The sequence below is a fragment of the Anthonomus grandis genome, chromosome 2 (assembly GCF_022605725.1).
Source record: "Anthonomus grandis grandis chromosome 2, icAntGran1.3, whole genome shotgun sequence".
NCBI classification, from domain to species: Eukaryota; Metazoa; Arthropoda; class Insecta; order Coleoptera; family Curculionidae; genus Anthonomus; species Anthonomus grandis.
The window spans coordinates 14489073-14508503 of record NC_065547.1 but is presented as its reverse complement, the minus strand read 5'-3'; the positions used below and the strand labels follow the sequence as shown (position 1 = coordinate 14508503).

The following is a 19431-nucleotide window of genomic DNA, read 5'->3' as shown; positions in this document are numbered from 1 at the left end:
AATACATAAATAATTAAGTTCATATTGTTTAATATAAAGCATATTTAACATAACTTCTATATTGCATCAGTTTTAAATTTTGAAGATATGGAAAAAAGTAAAAAGCAAAAAAATTCTTCAGACATAGGGAAGTTTTTGCACATTTGACAACATTGCGCTAATGCCACATATATGAAAATTTACAGGGTGGCCGTCTCTTCAATGTTTTCCTAAATTTCTAAAATTTTTTAAGAAATATCATAACATTTTATACAATACTTCTTAATCCTCGAGATTGGGAAATAACTTATTTAAATATGTTAACTTTAGCTAATAATAACGCATATATCATTCAAACAAGTTGAATTTACTGTGAGAAGTGAGTTATTGTTTTCGGGGTGGAAATCTGTCCGATGCACTTGGCAACCTGGGTGACGATGACGTCACCAAATTGTTTATTTTTGTTGGGTTGATAGTGACAGATAATAATTATTTATTTAATTTAAGCACTAGTTAATCATAACTTTATTGTCTTAAAAATAAGTTAATAACTGGAAAAATGGTGGACCCGGCCAGATTAAAAATGTGGCTAAACAAAGTAAGCGTAAATTCCAACCTCCCAATTTATCTTCCATCAAAACATCATCTTATTTTCAGTACCAAAATCCTGATGCCACTTACAGAGATATCACCAATGCAGTGAATCACTATCAGGGACTACAGCCTCAACAAGAAACTTACAGTATGTATTATGACTTATAAAATCTGTTAACACTGAAATCAAATTTTTAGCATTTGTTGATGGTACCACCATGGACCTTGTTAACTTAACAGGTACAATACCAGTCACTTACAAAGGTTCTGTTTACAATATCCCTATTTGTATCTGGCTTATTGACACCCATCCCAAAAACGCCCCCATTTGTTATGTTAAACCAACCCCAGATATGTCTGTGAAGGTTTCAATGTATGTAGATCAAAATGGGAAAATTTATTTGCCCTATCTGCACGATTGGATACCAGTAAGTAACCATTAACTATACATTATTGACAGATTTTTATTTATCATCATTTTAGAATGCATCAGATTTAATTGGGCTTATCCAAGTAATGGTAGTCACATTTGGAGAACAGCCGCCAGTTTTTGCTAAACCAAAAAATGATAGTAAGGTTTTAGGATTTCACTGGTAAAGTAGACAATTTTTACCTTTTTTTTTTCAGTGATGCACATGCCAAAACCTAGCTATGGAGCCCCTTATCCAATGCAAACACCCCCATATCCTCCATCTACCGGATTCACAGGCGGTTATCCTCCTCCATATCCACCTAATACTGGCAATTCATTTCCCACTAGTTTTCCACCTTACCCTAACACCCCTTTTCCCCCCTTTCCTCCAACTAGTAATTTTGGGTCAAGTATACCAGAAAAAGGACCTATTGGAACTGGCACTATAAGGGTAAGGAAGCTTTTTATAAAATTTAATAAGTCATTTAATAACTGCAATGCAGGATGAACATATTCGTGAATCTTTGTTGACCGCAATAGAAGAAAAACTGGTGAGAAGAATGAAGGAGCAATTCTTACAAAACCAGGCTGAACTGCAAACTTTAAAAAGGACCCAGGATGAGCTTAAACAAGGGAAAACTAAGTTGGATGCCTTGTTGATCAAGTTAGAAAAGGAACAAGTAAATATTAGTTTCTCTATAGAGGATTTTGTTATTTATTAATGTTTTTTTGCAGAAAGATCTAGATAAGAATATAACACTTTTAAAAGACAAGGAACAAGAATTAAACACTGCCATAGAAAAAATTGGTAACCAAGAGTCTATCGATGTTGATGATGCTGTCACTACAACAGCCCCTCTATATAAACAGTAAGTTTCATGACACTTCATATGTATTATGTTTTTAAACATCAAATCACAGGATCAAAAAAGTGCCAAAAAGATGGAAATTCTAATTTCTCAAAATTCAAATACTCAGATTGATAATGTATTTACAAATTTCACTATTAGTAACATATTCTTTCAGTCATACTTTACAGACCTATCTGATCATTGTGGGTGGATTGTTAAAATCACTATACCTAAAATTATACTTAATAGATTTGTATGAAAAAGATTTTTTACTATTAATAACATCTGTCAGTTTATATCTGTCTTACAGCATTAATATATATGCCTTATATATATGGGAAGATATTTATAATTGTTAAGGGGTACAGAAAACTTATGCACTACCTTTGAACAAGTCATTTCTTAGTTATCTATATTTTTCGATATTATTTTATTTATTTATTTATTTACAGACTTGCCATTTTACAATAAATAGAACTAATTACTAAATACAGTATAGATATACATTGCTATACAAAAAAAAATGAAAGTATATATCACAATATATGCCTTAAAGATCCTCTAAATCTTGCCTCTGAAGTTCCAAAAAAATCTACAGATTGTTGCATAGAGTTTGCATTATTTAACATTCTTGTAATAGGGTTATTTTTGCCATAATTGGTAGAATGGTAAGAAACATAAAAAACATTAGTATGCCGATTCCTTCTTATAGGCACATTCAGACATACTAGATTTAAAAGATCTGGGCAATCAATTACACCATTAGTAATCTTGTGAAGTAAACGAATTTCAAGATTTAGTCTTCTCCCTTCCAAAGTATCAATGTTAAGTAGCGATCTTAATTCACTATAAGAATAATCATCTCTGATATAACCACACCTGTAACCAATATAACGAAGAAACTTATTCTGCACGCGCTCAATTGCAATTACATGTGTTACATAACAAGGGTTCCAGATAGGTGAGCAATACTCCAGAACACTTCTAACTAGCGAGCAATATAGTTTCTTTATCGTAAAAATTGAAAAGTCTTACTAGACCGTATGATGAAACCTAACATTCTATGAGCCTGAGAGATAATACCCAATATATGAATATCAAATGATAATTTGCTGTCCAATACAACACCAAGATCCTTCATTTCATCGGTAACCTTTAAGTTAGTATGGTTGATGGAATAATTGTAAGAAATAGGACTTTTTACTTTTGAAAATGATATTTGATAGCATTTTTTTACGTTAAGGTCCATATGATTTGCTTGACACCAGCCATAAAAATTATCAATGTCTTCCTGAAGAAGCTTAACATCAGTCATTGTTCTAATAGGCCGAAATATCTTTACATCATCTGCAAACATTAGTACCGAGCTATTTTTTATATTTTGAGGTAAATCTAATAGGAACAAATTGAACAGAACGGGACCGCAGTGTGACCCTTGAGGTACCCCTGATGAAACAATTATAGGTCTAGACACCGAACTACCATATTTGACTCTCTGCATTCTATCAGTTAGAAAACTATTTAACCAATCAGCTACCCTACCGCTAATTCCCAAAGCCCTTAATTTTGCAACCAAGAAATTCTGGTCCACTCTATCAAAGGCCTTGAAAAAGTCAGTATAAACAGAGTCGACTTGACACCCTTGCTCCATATTGCTTAAAATAAAATTTATGTACATTAAAAGATTTGTATTGGTAGATCTATTTTTATGAAACCATGTTGCTCACTATTAAGTATACCACGACAATCACTGTACAGTTTTTTAGCAACAAGGGAGTCAAACAGTTTAGGTATTTCACTCTGAATGCAGACTCCCCTATAATTATCAACAGCCGATCTATTCCCTGATTTAAATGTGGGTTTTATATTCCTCACCTTCCAGAAATCTGGAAAAATTCCTGATTCCATTGATTTGTTAAAAATCATTTCTAGAGGAATAGCCAAAGTGTAAACACATTTCTTTAAAAAGTAACATGGTACTCCATCTGGCCCAATACTTAGTTTAAATGGCATTGAATTTATTCCATCTATTATATCAATTAAACTAAAATGATAATAATTTACATTTATACAATTTTGAAAAAAAAAATTATTGGAATGATCTTTTACCGGCATTTTATATACACTAGAAAAAAGTCAGAAAATAGATTAACAAGTTCCTGATTATTATGACTATTAATGCCATTAAATTCAACTGTTTGAGGCAACATAAAATGCTTTCTTTTTTTATTAATGAATTACCAAAAATATTGAGGATTATCATTAATATTGTGCTCTATATAATTTATAAAAGCATCATAGCAATTTTTTGTAAGTTCTTTGCACTTTCTTCTAAGTGTTACAAATGTTTCATAATCATAAATTTTACCTGACTCCATGTACAATTTATGGGTTTTCTTTTTTTCTATGACCATCCTACGTAGTTCAGCGCTAAACCACTTTGGAAAGGATGAGGTTTTAAATTTTTTAAAAGGTACAAAATGCTGAATACCCTGAAATAAAATGTCGTAAAATAATGACACATAATCATTTACATTTAAGTTTGCAAAATAAGTTTGCCAATCAATCCCTGCAAAAAAATCATTTAATGGAAATTAGTTACAATTATTATAGTCATAAAAATACTCTTCATAGTTACTGGATATATTATCACAATTAATAGGAACTCCAAAAGTTATGGCAGTATGATGAATACTATTTGGCAGTAATGTGTCAATAGCTTCTGACACATCTATATCTTTTATATCCGAAAAAACTAAATCTAAAAGAGTATTCCTACTGTTTACTACAAAGTTAAGTTGATACATGTTAAGAAAATTAAAACAGTTAGATAAACTATTTGCTGGTGAAGTAGCATTGCACTGTACACTAATACCTGTTACTTCATTTTTCAATGAAACTTCAGGAATGTTGTAATCTCCTGTCACAACAATCCTACAATTATCAATATCAAAATATTTACTAAATAAACTATCCATTGTATTGCAATGAGATTGATAAACTTCTAATTTAGATTAGGGAGGAATATATACACAGCCTAAAATAATTATTGTCTTATTAATTTTTACTTCAACAAAAACCTGTTCAACATTATTTTCAATAATTTCTATTAATTTTGATTGCATTTTTTTTACTACCGCAATTAAGACGCCGCCTCCAGGTTTTTTACCAGTCTCTAGCCCTCTATCAACTCTATATATATTAAAGTTTAATGGTCCAATTTCCGCATCCTCAAAGTCTTTATTCAACCAAGTTTCACTCAACATTATAATATCATAGGTACATGATAATGAAGCCTGGGAGAAATCGAAAAGTTTTGTCCTCATTCCACCCACATTCTGATAGTAAATCATGAGATTCTGAAATGTTTTTTGATGATATTGTTTTGTACCCGTAGTTTTGTTTTTATTCAACCGATTTTGTTGCCCCGTTATGTTATTACTTAAAAAAACGATTCTTTATTTAAAAATTCTCTGTGTTTATCAAAATAAAGGGCTTAATTCCTACATTGCGAAGCCAAAATTTAGTGTCATATATAGTATCCTTAAGATGAAATGGTACAACTACTACAAATCTTTTTAACTTTGTAGTCTCTGACGGTTTTTTCATAATATAGTCTTTAACCATATCAGCAGAAACATGATTTTCAATCCTATTTATATAAATCCATGCTCTACGTTTAGCAGCTGTAAATCCATTTGATTGGTTATTGTCATTTTCAATAACTAAAGGGGCTTCTCCCAATCTTTTCTTAAAACTTTTTCGATGGTATCTAGAAGTTTCAAAATCTTTTGCAGGAGCCGCCATGTGTTGATCAATTTGTGAAGCATGACCTGCAAATGCAAATTTCGAATGTCTGTCAATTTCATCATTAATTACAGATTTTTGTGGCGCCCTCTCGTAGTGAAACCCGGTACCATGTCACTATTTCTAACTCTTTGCAAGATATAACAATTAAAACCCAAAACAATGTGGTTGAATTAAATATGTGATGTTTAAAAGTTAGTAAAACTGGAAAATTAACAATTGACATAAAATATGAGTAATGATACATTATATAGTGAGTACATTGTAAAAGTAAGTAGACTATTATAATATGTATATTTTGCCTATGTTCCTACTATAGATTTGGATGAAAATATTGATGTAGTGTCTCATATAGGGCCCAATATCATGTGTTTAAGGAAAGTCAACATATTATATCTCAATGACTTTAATAAGTTTACAAAAAACCAGACATAGACATATTCAAAGGGAACAACTCTAATATTAATTTGAAACTTGAAAGAAAAATCTAAGGAAATCTACACTAGTTAAAGTATTTTACATACTAATTTAATGGGGATAAAGAACTAAGAGAGAGACGCCAGATGAAAAGCAAAAATGAGTTTAAAAAAAGGGAATAAACGATCTGCCAAGGAGAAGTAAAAATAAATAACTAATCGACTCAGAAATAAATCGTTTAACACTGTTTTTAAATTTATTTATAATTATGCTCAGCTGCCTTATTTTAATCAGAAGGATATTATAGAACTTATAGATGTGAGAAAGCATATATTTCTTTGAAAATGACATTTTTGAACAAAGGAATTCTGCAGTTTTCATTTGTGATTTTCATTTTAACGTTAAGCAGCGTTTGTTTAATTTTTGGAAAATAGATCAACGAGTTTATATTTTATTTTTTTTTATCAGTAGGGTATCTAAAAGTCTTTTTAACATATGAATGAATCTTTATTCTTAAATAATACTTTGTTAGTAATTACAATAGTTTGTTAATTTTAAAATGTTAAATAATAAATTGATTACAAGATATTTTGCTTAATAAAATAGGGATAAAATATTGTGACCGAATTGATAACTTATATAGTTTCAAAAAATTTTAAAGCGAAAAAGTAATAAAACATGGTACTTAGTAAAATAGGTATAAAATATTGTAATTATTGACAAATTGTATATTGAAAAAATTGTATAAAACGCTAAGACTAACACATAAATAGTACAAAATAGGAATTAATACAATTAGTAGTAGTTCCACTTGGCTCGGCATTAGTTTGCAGGCCATTACCCTGTAGTCAGTCAAACTCCAAGAATTCCTGTATGCTATATGGACTTATTTGAAGCAAGATTTTTTTTATTCTGAGTTTAAATTTATTAGAGGGCAGACTTTTCTTTTTTTTTATTTGTCTGATGGATAATATTTTTAAATTTCTTTGCGTTAAGGTTAGTCTATGTTGAGGATTCACAACTTGATTTTTGTTTCTTGTATTATGAATATAAACTAATTAATGAGTTGAAATGTTAGCAGTATTACTTTAACATATTAAAGTGCTTGTTGTATGTAGTAGTAGTAAGGGTGGGGGAGCTAGAGCTCGGGAAGTAGGCCTGAACAGTCCCTTTTCGCCAACCCCAGAATCACTCACCCCTACGCCTCCACTCCCAATGCGCGGTCTTCACTGAGTCGGCCCGTTCTTTTAATAAAGGCTTGCACGTTGTTCCATTGCAGATCTTTAAGATCTTGGAGTGTCGTTGCTCCGAAAGTTTTCCTTCTCAGGCGACTCCACATATCACAGGTACCTAGTATCTGGTATGAAGTTTCCTCCTCTCTTCCGCAATTTGGACAGAGTGGGCTTTCTCTTATACCAAGAAGGTGTAGATGCCTGTTTAGACTGCTGTGCTCGGTCAGGATTCCCACCAAGTCTTTGATACTTTGTCGGGTCTTTGTTAGCAGTCGCCTTGCTTTAGAGCCGTCATGGTCTGGTATCATTTCCTGGGCCTGTCTACATCCTTCTGTCCTCCAATTCTTCCTTGTTTTTTCCCAGGCCCAATTATTAAGTGCCTGGGAGATTTGTTTTTTTGCTAAGACCAAGACAAGGTTCGGGGCCTACAAAGGGATTAACGGAACCTTGTCTTGCCAGTTCGTCGGCCTGCTCATTGCCCTCGACACCTTTGTATCCTGGGACCCACCTCAGTCTCACTTCCTTGTGTGCTGCAAGCTTTTCCAATGCGTCTCTGCATTCCTGGACTAGCGCTGAGCTGGTCCTGGGTTTCTGAATCGCCTTGAGGGCAGCTTGACTATCGGAGTAGATGCAAAGAAAGAAAGAAAGAAAGAAAGAAAATGTGCTATATTACGTAAGACAAAACAAAATCTTGTGTACAAGCATCCTAAAAACTAAAAAATTCCAAATTCACTTTAAATTTCAAACAAACATAACATCTAAAACATTTTACCATAAAATTTACACACATTACCAAAATTAATTATAACAAAACAGATTGAAAAAATTTAAAAAAAAACATCTTTTTGATAAATTTGATTAAAAAATAAGTAAAGCTGCCAATAAAACAGAATTTAGAGCAAGTAAATTAAAATATTTAATAGGAAACAAAACTAAAACACTAAAATGATGTCAGAGCACAGGTCAAAAGGTATCATTAAAAAAATCGTCAAGGCTATAATATGCCCTGGATAATAAAAGTGATTTTAATTTCTTTTTGAATTTCTTAACTTCTAAAATTTGTCTGATACATAGAGGAACATGGTTGTAAATTTTTTTGCTAAGGTATATAAGTGAGTTCTTGGTGAGGGAGGATGTAGGGATTGGTAAGGGAAAATCGTTAACCTGGCGAGTCATATGACCAGTGTTAGTGTTAGAGGGAGGTTTAGGACATTTATGAATACGAGTTGCTGTTTCTAAGATAAAAAGAGAAAAAATAGTTAATAAGAAAAAAACAAATCTCCCTGTTACCTTCCAATGCCTCTCGTCTGTTTGCTACTCCGCTTGGAAAACTGTGGTGTGTTTCCCTAGCGGCAAGGATTCCCCTGTGTTCGTCTCCATCCCGTACACTCCGGCTCCGGCTGAATTGGTGTTTTTCATCCATGATCCATCTGTGTACCAGGCCTGGAAACCACTTGGCTCTTTAATTTGGTTCGCCGACCATTCTTCCCTTGTCGGGATTTCGACTTGAAACCCCTTCTTTAACCTTAGTTTGCCACTTTCTGTAGTGCATCTGAATGTCAGAATTGGTATGTTCTTACACATTCTGCGAGCAATCGTCATATGGCCTTGTCGTACGTGAACATTGCGCCACCCTACGCTATCCTTCATCCTCTTATGCGCCGCCATGGCCTCCCTCTCAATCCAGACTGGGAGATCCGGTAGTAGTATAGAAGAATATTTAGTGGTGCCGTAGGTGTTGTTCTCATAGCTCCAGTAATTCCCAAGCAGACCAGTCTTTGCAGTCTGGTCAGCTTTTGGGTGTTGGTGACCTTCAATACGGCTGGCCACCATACCACAGATCCGTACGGGATCCTCGGTCGTATGACTGCGGTATAAAGCCACTGCAGAACGTGCGGGGTTTTAGACCACATCTTGTGCCTATTGTTCGCCGTAATTGCTATATTAGGACTGTTGCCTTATTTACTGCCTGCTCTAGTGTGGCCGACATGAGTCGGCCACACACAGATGATTTTTTTTAAGAAAATTTTAAGTTTATTGTTTTGTTTAGGTTATATTCTATTTCAGAAGTGTATAGAGCAATAAACTGGGGAATTCCGTTCTGTTTGGCTACATTTCGTGGTAGTTCATAGGCGCAGGTACTTATAATATTTATGAATTTAATTTTCACGGATTAAATGCCTTTATTTTGAAAGAGATTAAATACTAAATAAATACTTTTAATTCTTTTGTATAGGTACCTATCTTTTAACGCTTTGTAACATGCAAAAATGGGGTCAGGTAATATATACAGACTATAAATACTTTTAAATCATATTTTAAACGTTAGTAGTCACTGCTACGCTGTAGTGTAATCACAATATTATTATCCCAATATTTAAAAAATGGAGGTATTCAGTCCAACGAAAAGATGTACTAAAAATTCTCCACTATCGCTGAGTGAAAAAGTTATTATTTTAAATGTACATGATTGCATAAAACACGATTACCCTAGTTTTACTGTGCAAGAAATTGTTGAAAAATGTTCTCGAATGAGTGGAATTGGAAAGTCCACCATTTTCAAATTGTTGCGGGAAAGAAAAGTAGCAGGTCAAGTGGAATCTCCCAAGCAAAAGCCAGGACGACCTACAAAAGTCCTTGATGAAAATGCTAAATGTATAATTCGAAGAAAAGTTCACTCTTTTTATTTTAAAAAGGAAATACCCACCCTAGACAAAATTTTAATGGAGCTTGGCCGAGATGACAGTATTCCGTTGATAAGTAGAAAACTTTTATGGAAAACTTTAAAAAATATGGATTTTGCCTGGGAAAAGCATAACCGCAAAGCACTTTTACTAGAGAGCGACGAAATTGTTTGTTGGAGACGACAATACTTGAGAAGTATCAAGTAGTACCGCAGGGAGCAAAAGAAAGTTTTTTATCTTGATAAGACGTGGATTAACGAAGGTTATATAGTCCAAAAAATGTGGCAAGACAAAAATATAACCAGTGCTCGCCAAGCTTTCATAGAAGGCCTGTCTACGGGTATTAAAGTACCTTCGGGAAAAGGAAAAAGACTTATAATCACACATATTGGAAGCGAAGAGGGATTTTTAAAAGAAGGTCTGCTAACCTTTGAGTCGACTCGCACAGGAGATTACCATGAAGACATCAACTCAGACGTTTTCGAGGACTATTTTGGTGAAATGATAAAATTTCTTCCGGCTAATTCGGTGGTGGTTTTGGATAACGCAAGCTATCATTCACGGCGAATAGAGAAGACGCCAACTTCAAGTTGGCGTATAGATAGAACTGATATGGGCGCAGGTAAAAGGATTTGTAGCAAGACAAAACACGACTTTTAAAATGAAAGATGTTAAGCTACTGTTTGATCAGGCCATTACGGAAGCGACACCAGAGAATTGGCGAAAAGCAGTCCAGCATGTAATTAAGCAAGAGGACAAAATGTGGGATCTTGACAACCTCATCGATCAGACAGTCGATCCTTTAATTATAATGTCAAGAGGTGATGACAGTTCGTCAGATGACGAAGAAGACTACAATCTATTATAATTTAAAATTGTTATACACTGTTCAAAAAGTGCCAGATCCAAAAGTGACATTTTCAACTGTTTTACTCTACATATTATGTTCAATAAATTTGTAAAAAAAATATATTATTCCATTTAAACAAAAGTAACTTTCTAAAATAAAATAGCATTTAAGTACATTAATTATAAGGTAAAAAACAAGTCCTAGTTGCACGCCTTTGGCGAACCGTTTTCACTGTTTATCAGTGGGTAACAATGGGCAAAACTCATAAATTGACCCAAAACCGGGTGGCACTACCTGCAATCAACGAAAAGAAAGAATTTTACATTGAAACTAATACCCAACTAAGGTAGTGGCATAAAATATTGGTGGATCACCAGGTACCACTTTTGCATACCTAATGAGGTTTTATTGCTCTACACACTTCTGAAATAGAGTATAATAGATAAATAATTTAAAGATAAGCTGTTGTAAAACTTTATGCGAGTATTATGTCTCTTCGTCCTCGTATTGGATCCATTTTCTAATCGAAAATGATTTATGTTTAATTGAGGTTCAAATAAATGTTGAATAAAATTGGTCCGAGTAACCCATTTGGTTTCGTGACTTTTCTTTTATAGAGGTATGACTCCAGAAGGTTGTAGGGAATTCCCCTGACGCCATAAGCCTCGATTATATTAAGTAGTTACGTAACCTTAACTATTTTATTTTCACATGTTTTAAGGATCGTGCATCTTCCATTTTATATCATGTATTTTGACTAGGTTTACTGATTGTTAATCAGCAGAGGTTAATGTCAAAGTGATAAATTGTGTTTTACAATATTAAGGCTTAATAGATTTTAGTAACTAAGATATTATTTACTTTTACTGGTTAATATAAATCAAGAAAAGGAGCGAGCCTAATACGATTCCCTGAGTTACCTGTCTTATGTCTCTACAATTTTACTGGAATTAATTATATGATTTAAAACCACTTTCTGGGTTCACTTATTTAAGTATGACTTAAATAGTTCTAGCTACTCCTCTTATGCCTATCTTATATTACTTTTTTACAAGAATTTTGTGAGAAACCATATCAAACTCTTTAGCTAAATTCATAAATATACACTTTTCTTATTTTGGTTCATTGAATTGAAAATTGTACTGGCTAGTTAATCAAACTTAGTATTCTGTATTTTTATGTTGTCGAAAGCTGAACTGATACCTCTGAAGAATTTTGTTAAACGCTAGAAAAGACAGACATTTATCTTTTAAAAATGTTTTCTATATCAGCGATACAGGTCAATAGTTAGCAGTATCTGTTCGATTACTTCTTTTTGAACACAGGTACAATAAAAGATGATTTCCACGTGTTTGAAATTCTTCTGAGGAAAAAAGTGAGATTAAACATATGTTTCAGAGGCTTTAACAAATAGGGATGAGAATTTTTTAATATATTTATAGTAATCCTCTTCAGGAAATAAGCCGTTTTTTAAAAGTTAATTGATTGTATTGATTCCTGGTTTTTGGTAAAAAGTTTTTTTTAATATTTTCATTTCCTGTATGAGCAATTGTCCATTACTATTCGTGCTTTGTATTTATTATCTATGTACCTCAGGCTAGTAGCAAATGGGTTTTTGATAATATGTTGTACGATTACTTTGAACAATGCAATATTTGTGTGACAAGAAAATAATTATAATGGGTGATTTTATTAATATCCCCAATTTTCTTAGTCACCGGGATGGCTTTATTGTGAGATTAACCTTGGCATTTATGAATATAATGGAATTCGTACAATGTAATAACATCCTTAATGTCAATGGAAGAATTCTAGATTTAGTGAGGTTGAGTAGTTTCTCATTTATTGAATGTGATTCTTATCATCCTTCATTAATTTTGAATTTTAAGGGGTAAATTTCTTCAGACTAATAATTTCACCCACAATTTATTGGTGCAGAATTGTTTCAATTTTAGATGTGCTAACTATCCAATGTTATTAGCCTAATCGAAGCTGCTGATTGACAGGAGGTGTTTGCCTCTTTGTATCCTAATGTATCTTACGACAGCTTTTATAGTACATTAAATAAAATATTTCATAAAGCAGTTCCTCTTAAAACGTTAAAAAATTTTAGAATTTAATTCGGAAAAAACTAAAGAACTCATTATTATGAAAATCAGTTTAAAATAGGTCGAAGCAATATTAAAAAACAAATAAGGGTTGCTTTTTGAAAGACTGCAAGAATATCCTTGATATTCAAAAAGGGACCTAAGAACGATTTCAAAATTACAGAACTGTATCAATCTTATGTAGTTTTTCCAAACTTTTTGAAATAGTTCTTTATAATAGAATATACTCCCATGTCAATTTAGACATAGCACCTAATCAATTTAGTTTCAATAACAATCGCGCATCCGTGCTGTAAACGTGGCTTGCCTAAATGATTGTATCAGCGTTTGTTAATAGAGGTCAGGTTGATGTAATCTACCTTGATTTCTCCAAAGCTTTTGACCACTTTGTACTTCTTCATCAGCTAACATTTTTTGGTTTTAATAAACTCTTATTTACGAGGTCTGAAACAATTTGTGGAATAAGAAGGCTTTTTATTATTTATAAACGATCTTGCCAAATTACTGTCTTGTCAGAGTTTACCGTTTGCGGATGATATAAAATTGTTCACAAAAATAGGTACTGAAGATGAGTGTTAATTCCTTCAGGTAATTCTTAATAACTCCCAATATTATTAAAATGATCTTTCTCATGAAACTATAGGATATTTCCTAAAGAAAACTTCTACCATAGTTCCTTTAAATCCAGGATAATTTTGCGCATTCCAGGCAGTTAAAGTAACTCCTGCATGTGCGTTCAACTGTCTATAATTTTTAATATATAATTTCCATTTATTAGTAATTCCAGGTAATTAAGGTAGTCCAACAGTTCAGTCTGAATTGACTAGGATTGAAAAAATACAGAATGTATAACGATATAGTCCTTATAACTTCAGGATATATTTGGACATTCCAGGCAGTTGAGATAACTCCTGAATATGGGTTTAACTGCCTGGAATTTTTGATCCTTCATTCTATCTTATTTGTGATTCCAGGCAATTAAGTCCGTCTGAATTGTCTGGAATTTGAAGAAAAAACAAGATTTACGACTTAATAGGCCTCATAATTCCGGTATATTTTTTTTTGGTATTTTAGGCAATTGAGGTAATTCCTAGACGTCGATTCAGCTGCCTGTAATTCTTGATTTATTATTTTATTCAACTTGTAATTCCAGACGGTTAAGGTAGGCCAACAGCTCAGTCTATAAGTCAGAGATATAAAAAAAATCAGGATTTATGACGATATAGTCCCTGTAATTCCAGGGTATTTTTTGGGAATTTCAGGAATTCATGCAACTGCCTGAAATTCTTGATTTATTGAAAGAACTTGTCCATTATCTCAAAGAGACCTACGTAAGTAGAAAAATAATAAAAACTCCAAGTCTCGGTAATAAAGTGGAGAATTGGTGCAATATCAATAGACTGTTTATAAAATGTTAATAAAGGCTCTATTCTCTCTTTTTCTAAAAAACTGTTGCCGATTAATTTTAATTATAGAGCAAATAATGTGTTAACTAAAGTGGGTGAGGCAATCGATCTGGGAATTTCTTATAATGCGAATTTCAGTTTCGCCAGGCATGTAGCAAAAATAGTTTCTGATTCTGTCCAATTTTTGAGTTTTATTTATCGAAACTGTCGGCATTTTGGAAATAATAACATTACATCATACGTATGTACGTATATGTATATACACAACGTTATTCCTTCTTCTTGTATCATAATTATGTGTTGGATATGTTTCAATAAAAAAAATATGTTTCAAAAAAAAGATCCTCATTATTTTCGACAAAAAAAACACAGTCTAATATATACATTGAGATTAATGTTAATATTTTTTTGTTTTATAAATATAGGCTTACATGAATCTCTTTGTATGTTTGTATGATTTTAAAGATTGTCTGCAAACATCCCTTCTGAAGTAAAAACACCCTTCCTACCTCAATCCGTCAAAAATAAGTCCGTACCTCATTCGAGAATGAATACATGCATAATATAATAATAATAATAATACTAATAATAATAATAATAATAATAATAATAATAATAATAATAATAATAATAATAATAATAATAATAATAAGCCTTTATTTCCGACAGGCAACTTGCCCAATAACAGGAAACAGTTGCAAAACAATGAAAAATATAGTTAAAAAAAAACACACACAAACAAACCTAAAATAATGAAAAGAAAAGAAAAAAAGTAAAGTAAAGTCACAATCTCAAAAGTTATCCAAAAAATTTGAACAAATAACTATTAATATGATATAAAAATTCAATTATAAAAGTTTAACAAGATAATCACATATTTAACAAAATTAAATTAAATTAACTGTTATATACCTACTAACTATAACTTAAACACATGGGTCTCAATCCCAAGAGTAATGATCCACCAAGATATCAATCCAATAATCACATGAACCGGAGAGAAATTTATATCGCACATGTGACAGATCCGATTAAATATAGCGCATATTGTATATAGTGGCGATTTCAACAGGATGTTAGTATGAGGCCTTGGCAGAAAGAATGCTAGGGGATGTCTAGCATTAAGCCTAGGCACCATGAAACGTACACCAGAAAGAAGTACAGGACTATCAATGAATCCATTCAGTAACCCATGCAGGAATTTTACAGAGAAGATCATTCTTCTGAGATGTAATGGATGTAGATTGAAGCGTTCCAATAGTTGCCGATGATCAAACCCTATTACCGGATATATGCCATCCTGTCTGAAGGCCAAAAACTTAGCAAATCTACGCTGAACAGATTCAAGGATGATTCTGATAGAGCGGGTTCCATATAATGCAGCCAAACTCCAGTTTTGATCTCACAAAGCAACAGAAAAGCAGTCTTAATGTAGATTCCAAAGTAAAACTCTGAGAACTTCTAATTATGAACCCAAGCCTTCTCAGGGCTGACTTGACTATGTTGTTGAAGTGTGGAACGAATGTAAATTCAGAGTCAAAGGTGATACCTTAAGATCAGTAATTTGCTCTAATCTACTCAAAATAGTATCATTAATAAAGTAATCAAAATTTAAGGGTGTTTTTGATCTAGAGTAACTGACCACACTGCATTTAGCCGCATTCAAGCCTAACCTGTTAACAGCGCACCATACCTCCAATGTATTTAGACAGTTCTGAAGAAAAACACAATCCTCCAAACCATATACATTTAAATATAGCTTCAAATCATCAGCAAAAGCCACCCTATGACAAGTGAGTAACTCAATCAAGTCATTTATAAAAAAACTAAACAGGAGCGGACCCAGGTTCGAGCCCTGTGGCACACCCGACGTTACGTTAAAAAGTTTCGATTTAAAGCCCTCATATTCAACATATTGAGATCTACCAATCAAGTAGGAATGAAATAAATTAAATAATCTCTCTGAAAAACCATACTGAGTTAATTTATGCAGCAAAATATAGTGATCTATCCGATCAAAGGCTTTTTGGAAGTCGGTATAAATAACATCGACTTGAGTATTAACATTAAGTGATTCACAGATGTGGCTAGACAGACAGGATAAGTTAGTAACACAAGATGGCCCGCTAAAAAATCCATGCTGGTCTACAGAGATGAGTTCGTTTGCGTGACTAAATAGCGACCGATTTAGGATAATTTCGAAATTTTTTGAGAAGTTACAGAGTAATGAGATTGGCCTGTAGTTCACGATTTGATCAGAGTCTCCAGCTCTTAAAATAGGTATTATTTTAGCAGTCTTCTAAATTTCAGGAATTTGTTCTGTTGACAGTATTAAGTTGAAAATGTAGGTCAGCGGATCAGCCAGGATACCAATGCAATCTTTAACCAAGAAGCTAGGCACACCGTCTACACCAGATGTTAACTTATTTTTGAGTTTTTTACTAGCCAAAATAATCTGGGAAGCATCAACGTTGGAAATGTCAAAGTGGGGCACATTATCAGACGTCGACGAATGGTTAATGAAATTTGATTGTATAAATGCCTCACCAAAGAACATTGCAAAAGCATTAACTATGTCTTGTGGGTCTTTAATTACACGTCATCGGATAGCCTCATCATACCAGGAATCCTGGTGCCAGCCTTCTTAGAACCAATAAAATTCCAAAAGCTAGATGGGTCCAAAGAAATTTTTCTTTCGGTGTTTGATATATACAACTTATCATTGCGTATTTGTAGTTTGATAAGGCGTCTAAGAGAGTGGAATTTATTTTGAAAGAATGGAGAATTGCACATTTTAAAGTCCTTGAAAGCCTTTTCATTCCTATAAATGTTCGTAATCAATTCTCAAGAATAATAATTTAGAAATCTTCTTTTACGTTGCTGCTTAAGAGGAATGTGTGCGGCAAATATGCCATTCAATATATCATATAGGGCTCCACATGCATCATTAACGTTAGAGGATAAATACACAGTAGACCAGTCAGCTTCAAGGATCGAGTCATAGAGGAGATGGAAGTTGGCCTTTCTAAAATTAAAAGAATGAGATAAGTTTTTATTAAGCTGAAAATTATGGACACGTTGACCTGAGACAGAAAATCAACATCCAGTGCAGGGGGTGATGCAAATCCTCCAAGACAAAAGACACGTCACTACGCGAAACAGTACAGGTGAAGTTAGATAAAACAAGATCCAATAGTCTGTTATTATAGTTTAGGATGTGATTACACTGAACAAGATTAAAAGTGTTTATTCACAGCAATAGACTTTTAACTAACATGATTACCTGTAGGTGAGTTAATCAGTTAATAAGGTTAAGAAATCAGACACGTTAAAATCGCCCACTATTATTACATTATGGTTTAGCTTTGATATTAAAAGTGTAAACTGATCCAGAAATTGCTCGAAAATTACAGATGTGATAGATGGTGGGATGTACAAAACAATCATGTAAAATATATGTAACCTAATAGTAAATTTACAGCCAACAACATCGATAGAGGGCGCAATACTGTTGCAAAAATCAGACAAACTAATGTTTTCAGACACAATGTTTTTAGAAACTTCACAGAGAACTCCGCCACCACGTGTGGCAATAACGGATTGAAATTTTCGGTCCGACCGGTAAACATCATAAGTTTTTGGAAATATTTCACCACTAGATATCTCTGACCTCAACTATGTCTCGGTGATGCATATGGTGTGAAAATCCTGAGCAATGGCGGCAAGAAAAAAAGTCTCTGTTTTAATGTTAAGACCACGAACATTTTGATAAAAACAAGTTAAGTGGGCATCACTAGCATGTGAAAATAAAGGCGAATCTAGTTTTTTGCTACAATTCTGGGGGAACCATTGATGTATCTTATATAAAGATTATTTTCTCCTTCCTCTTTGCGTCGCTTTAACTCCGATTTCGTTCCGTTACATTTTTTCCGATTTTGGCAAAAAAATGATTAAATAAAGATTTCAGACATTGCTATATTTCCTTTAGTTGTCGTCCCATTTTGGTTTCCTATATGTTTAATTTTATTGGTTTGATTTGTGGCCTCGTTAATAATTCGCCATATTTATCTAAGATTATTTTATTAATGTCTATTTGTTTATAATAATAACCATTTTTAGTAACTTATTTAAAAAGTTACAATGATTAGTCATGGCTAATGGATTTTATTAAGCAAAGCGTTTAATTTTTTGTACCCACTTTTAATCTTAGTAGATCTCTTTACATGAGTGTTAAGGATATGATATAAGTTTGAATGTTTTTTTAATTTCATATGATATAATACAATTATCCCATGTTTCTGATTTTAAAAGATTATGAATTTCGAGTAAACTTTGGGCATATCTCCCTTTCGAGAATGAGAGATAGAAGAACATCCCTTTAGTATAAATAATTTTAAATTGACCTGTGAAGGTAATACTATTTGGAAACAAGTTAGGTATATTGACTCTAAAGTAAAGCAAATAAAGACGGATTTTAAGCAATCCAATGTACTGTATTCCAATTTTAAGAATGTATTTTATTATGTTTAGGTTAATTATTAGTTGTTTTTTCTGTAAACCCACTAAGCACCATAACTAATTGTAATTATAAATTAGTTGTGATTGTAAAATGAAAAAAATGTACATTTTAGATTACTGAATGCATTTGCTGAAGAAGCAGCTCATGAAGATGCCATTTACTATATGGGAGAGGCACTCAGATGTGGTGTCATTGACTTGGACATCTTTTTGAAGCAAGTGAGGACTTTATCAAGGAAACAGTTTATGTTACGTGCCTTGATGCAAAAATGCAGACAAAAAGCAGGATTGGCCATTTAGAACATTACATGTTAAGGTTATACAATTATTTTATTTAAAATTAAGGTTATTAAAGTTGTTATAGAGATTATAATAAAATTGTATTATTAGGCCAATTTTCTTTATATTATATATGGCTTAATCAATAAATAAATAAAATTCTTCTAAAAAAATTTAGTTATTAAGGAGTTCAAAAAAATCATGGAAGTCATGTATGAAACGTAATTTTGTGTTAGAAATGCTATAAAACCCAAAAAATTACAAAATATCCCAAATACTTTGATTTAGAACTTA

At 32.6% G+C, this 19431-nt stretch overlaps 1 protein-coding gene across 1 annotated transcript; it reads left to right on the top strand.

Annotated features, from left to right (window-relative positions):
• Positions 1-414: 414 nt before the first annotated feature.
• On the top strand, positions 415-19310 carry LOC126750460 (tumor susceptibility gene 101 protein). Its single transcript, XM_050460085.1, has 8 exons — positions 415-577; positions 637-721; positions 772-1001; positions 1057-1144; positions 1201-1436; positions 1489-1665; positions 1721-1854; positions 18972-19310. The coding sequence occupies exons 1-8, from the start codon at positions 539-541 to the stop codon at positions 19156-19158; spliced, it is 1176 nt and encodes a 391-aa protein (XP_050316042.1). The 5' UTR covers positions 415-538; the 3' UTR covers positions 19159-19310.
• The last annotated feature ends 121 nt before the right edge of the window (positions 19311-19431 follow it).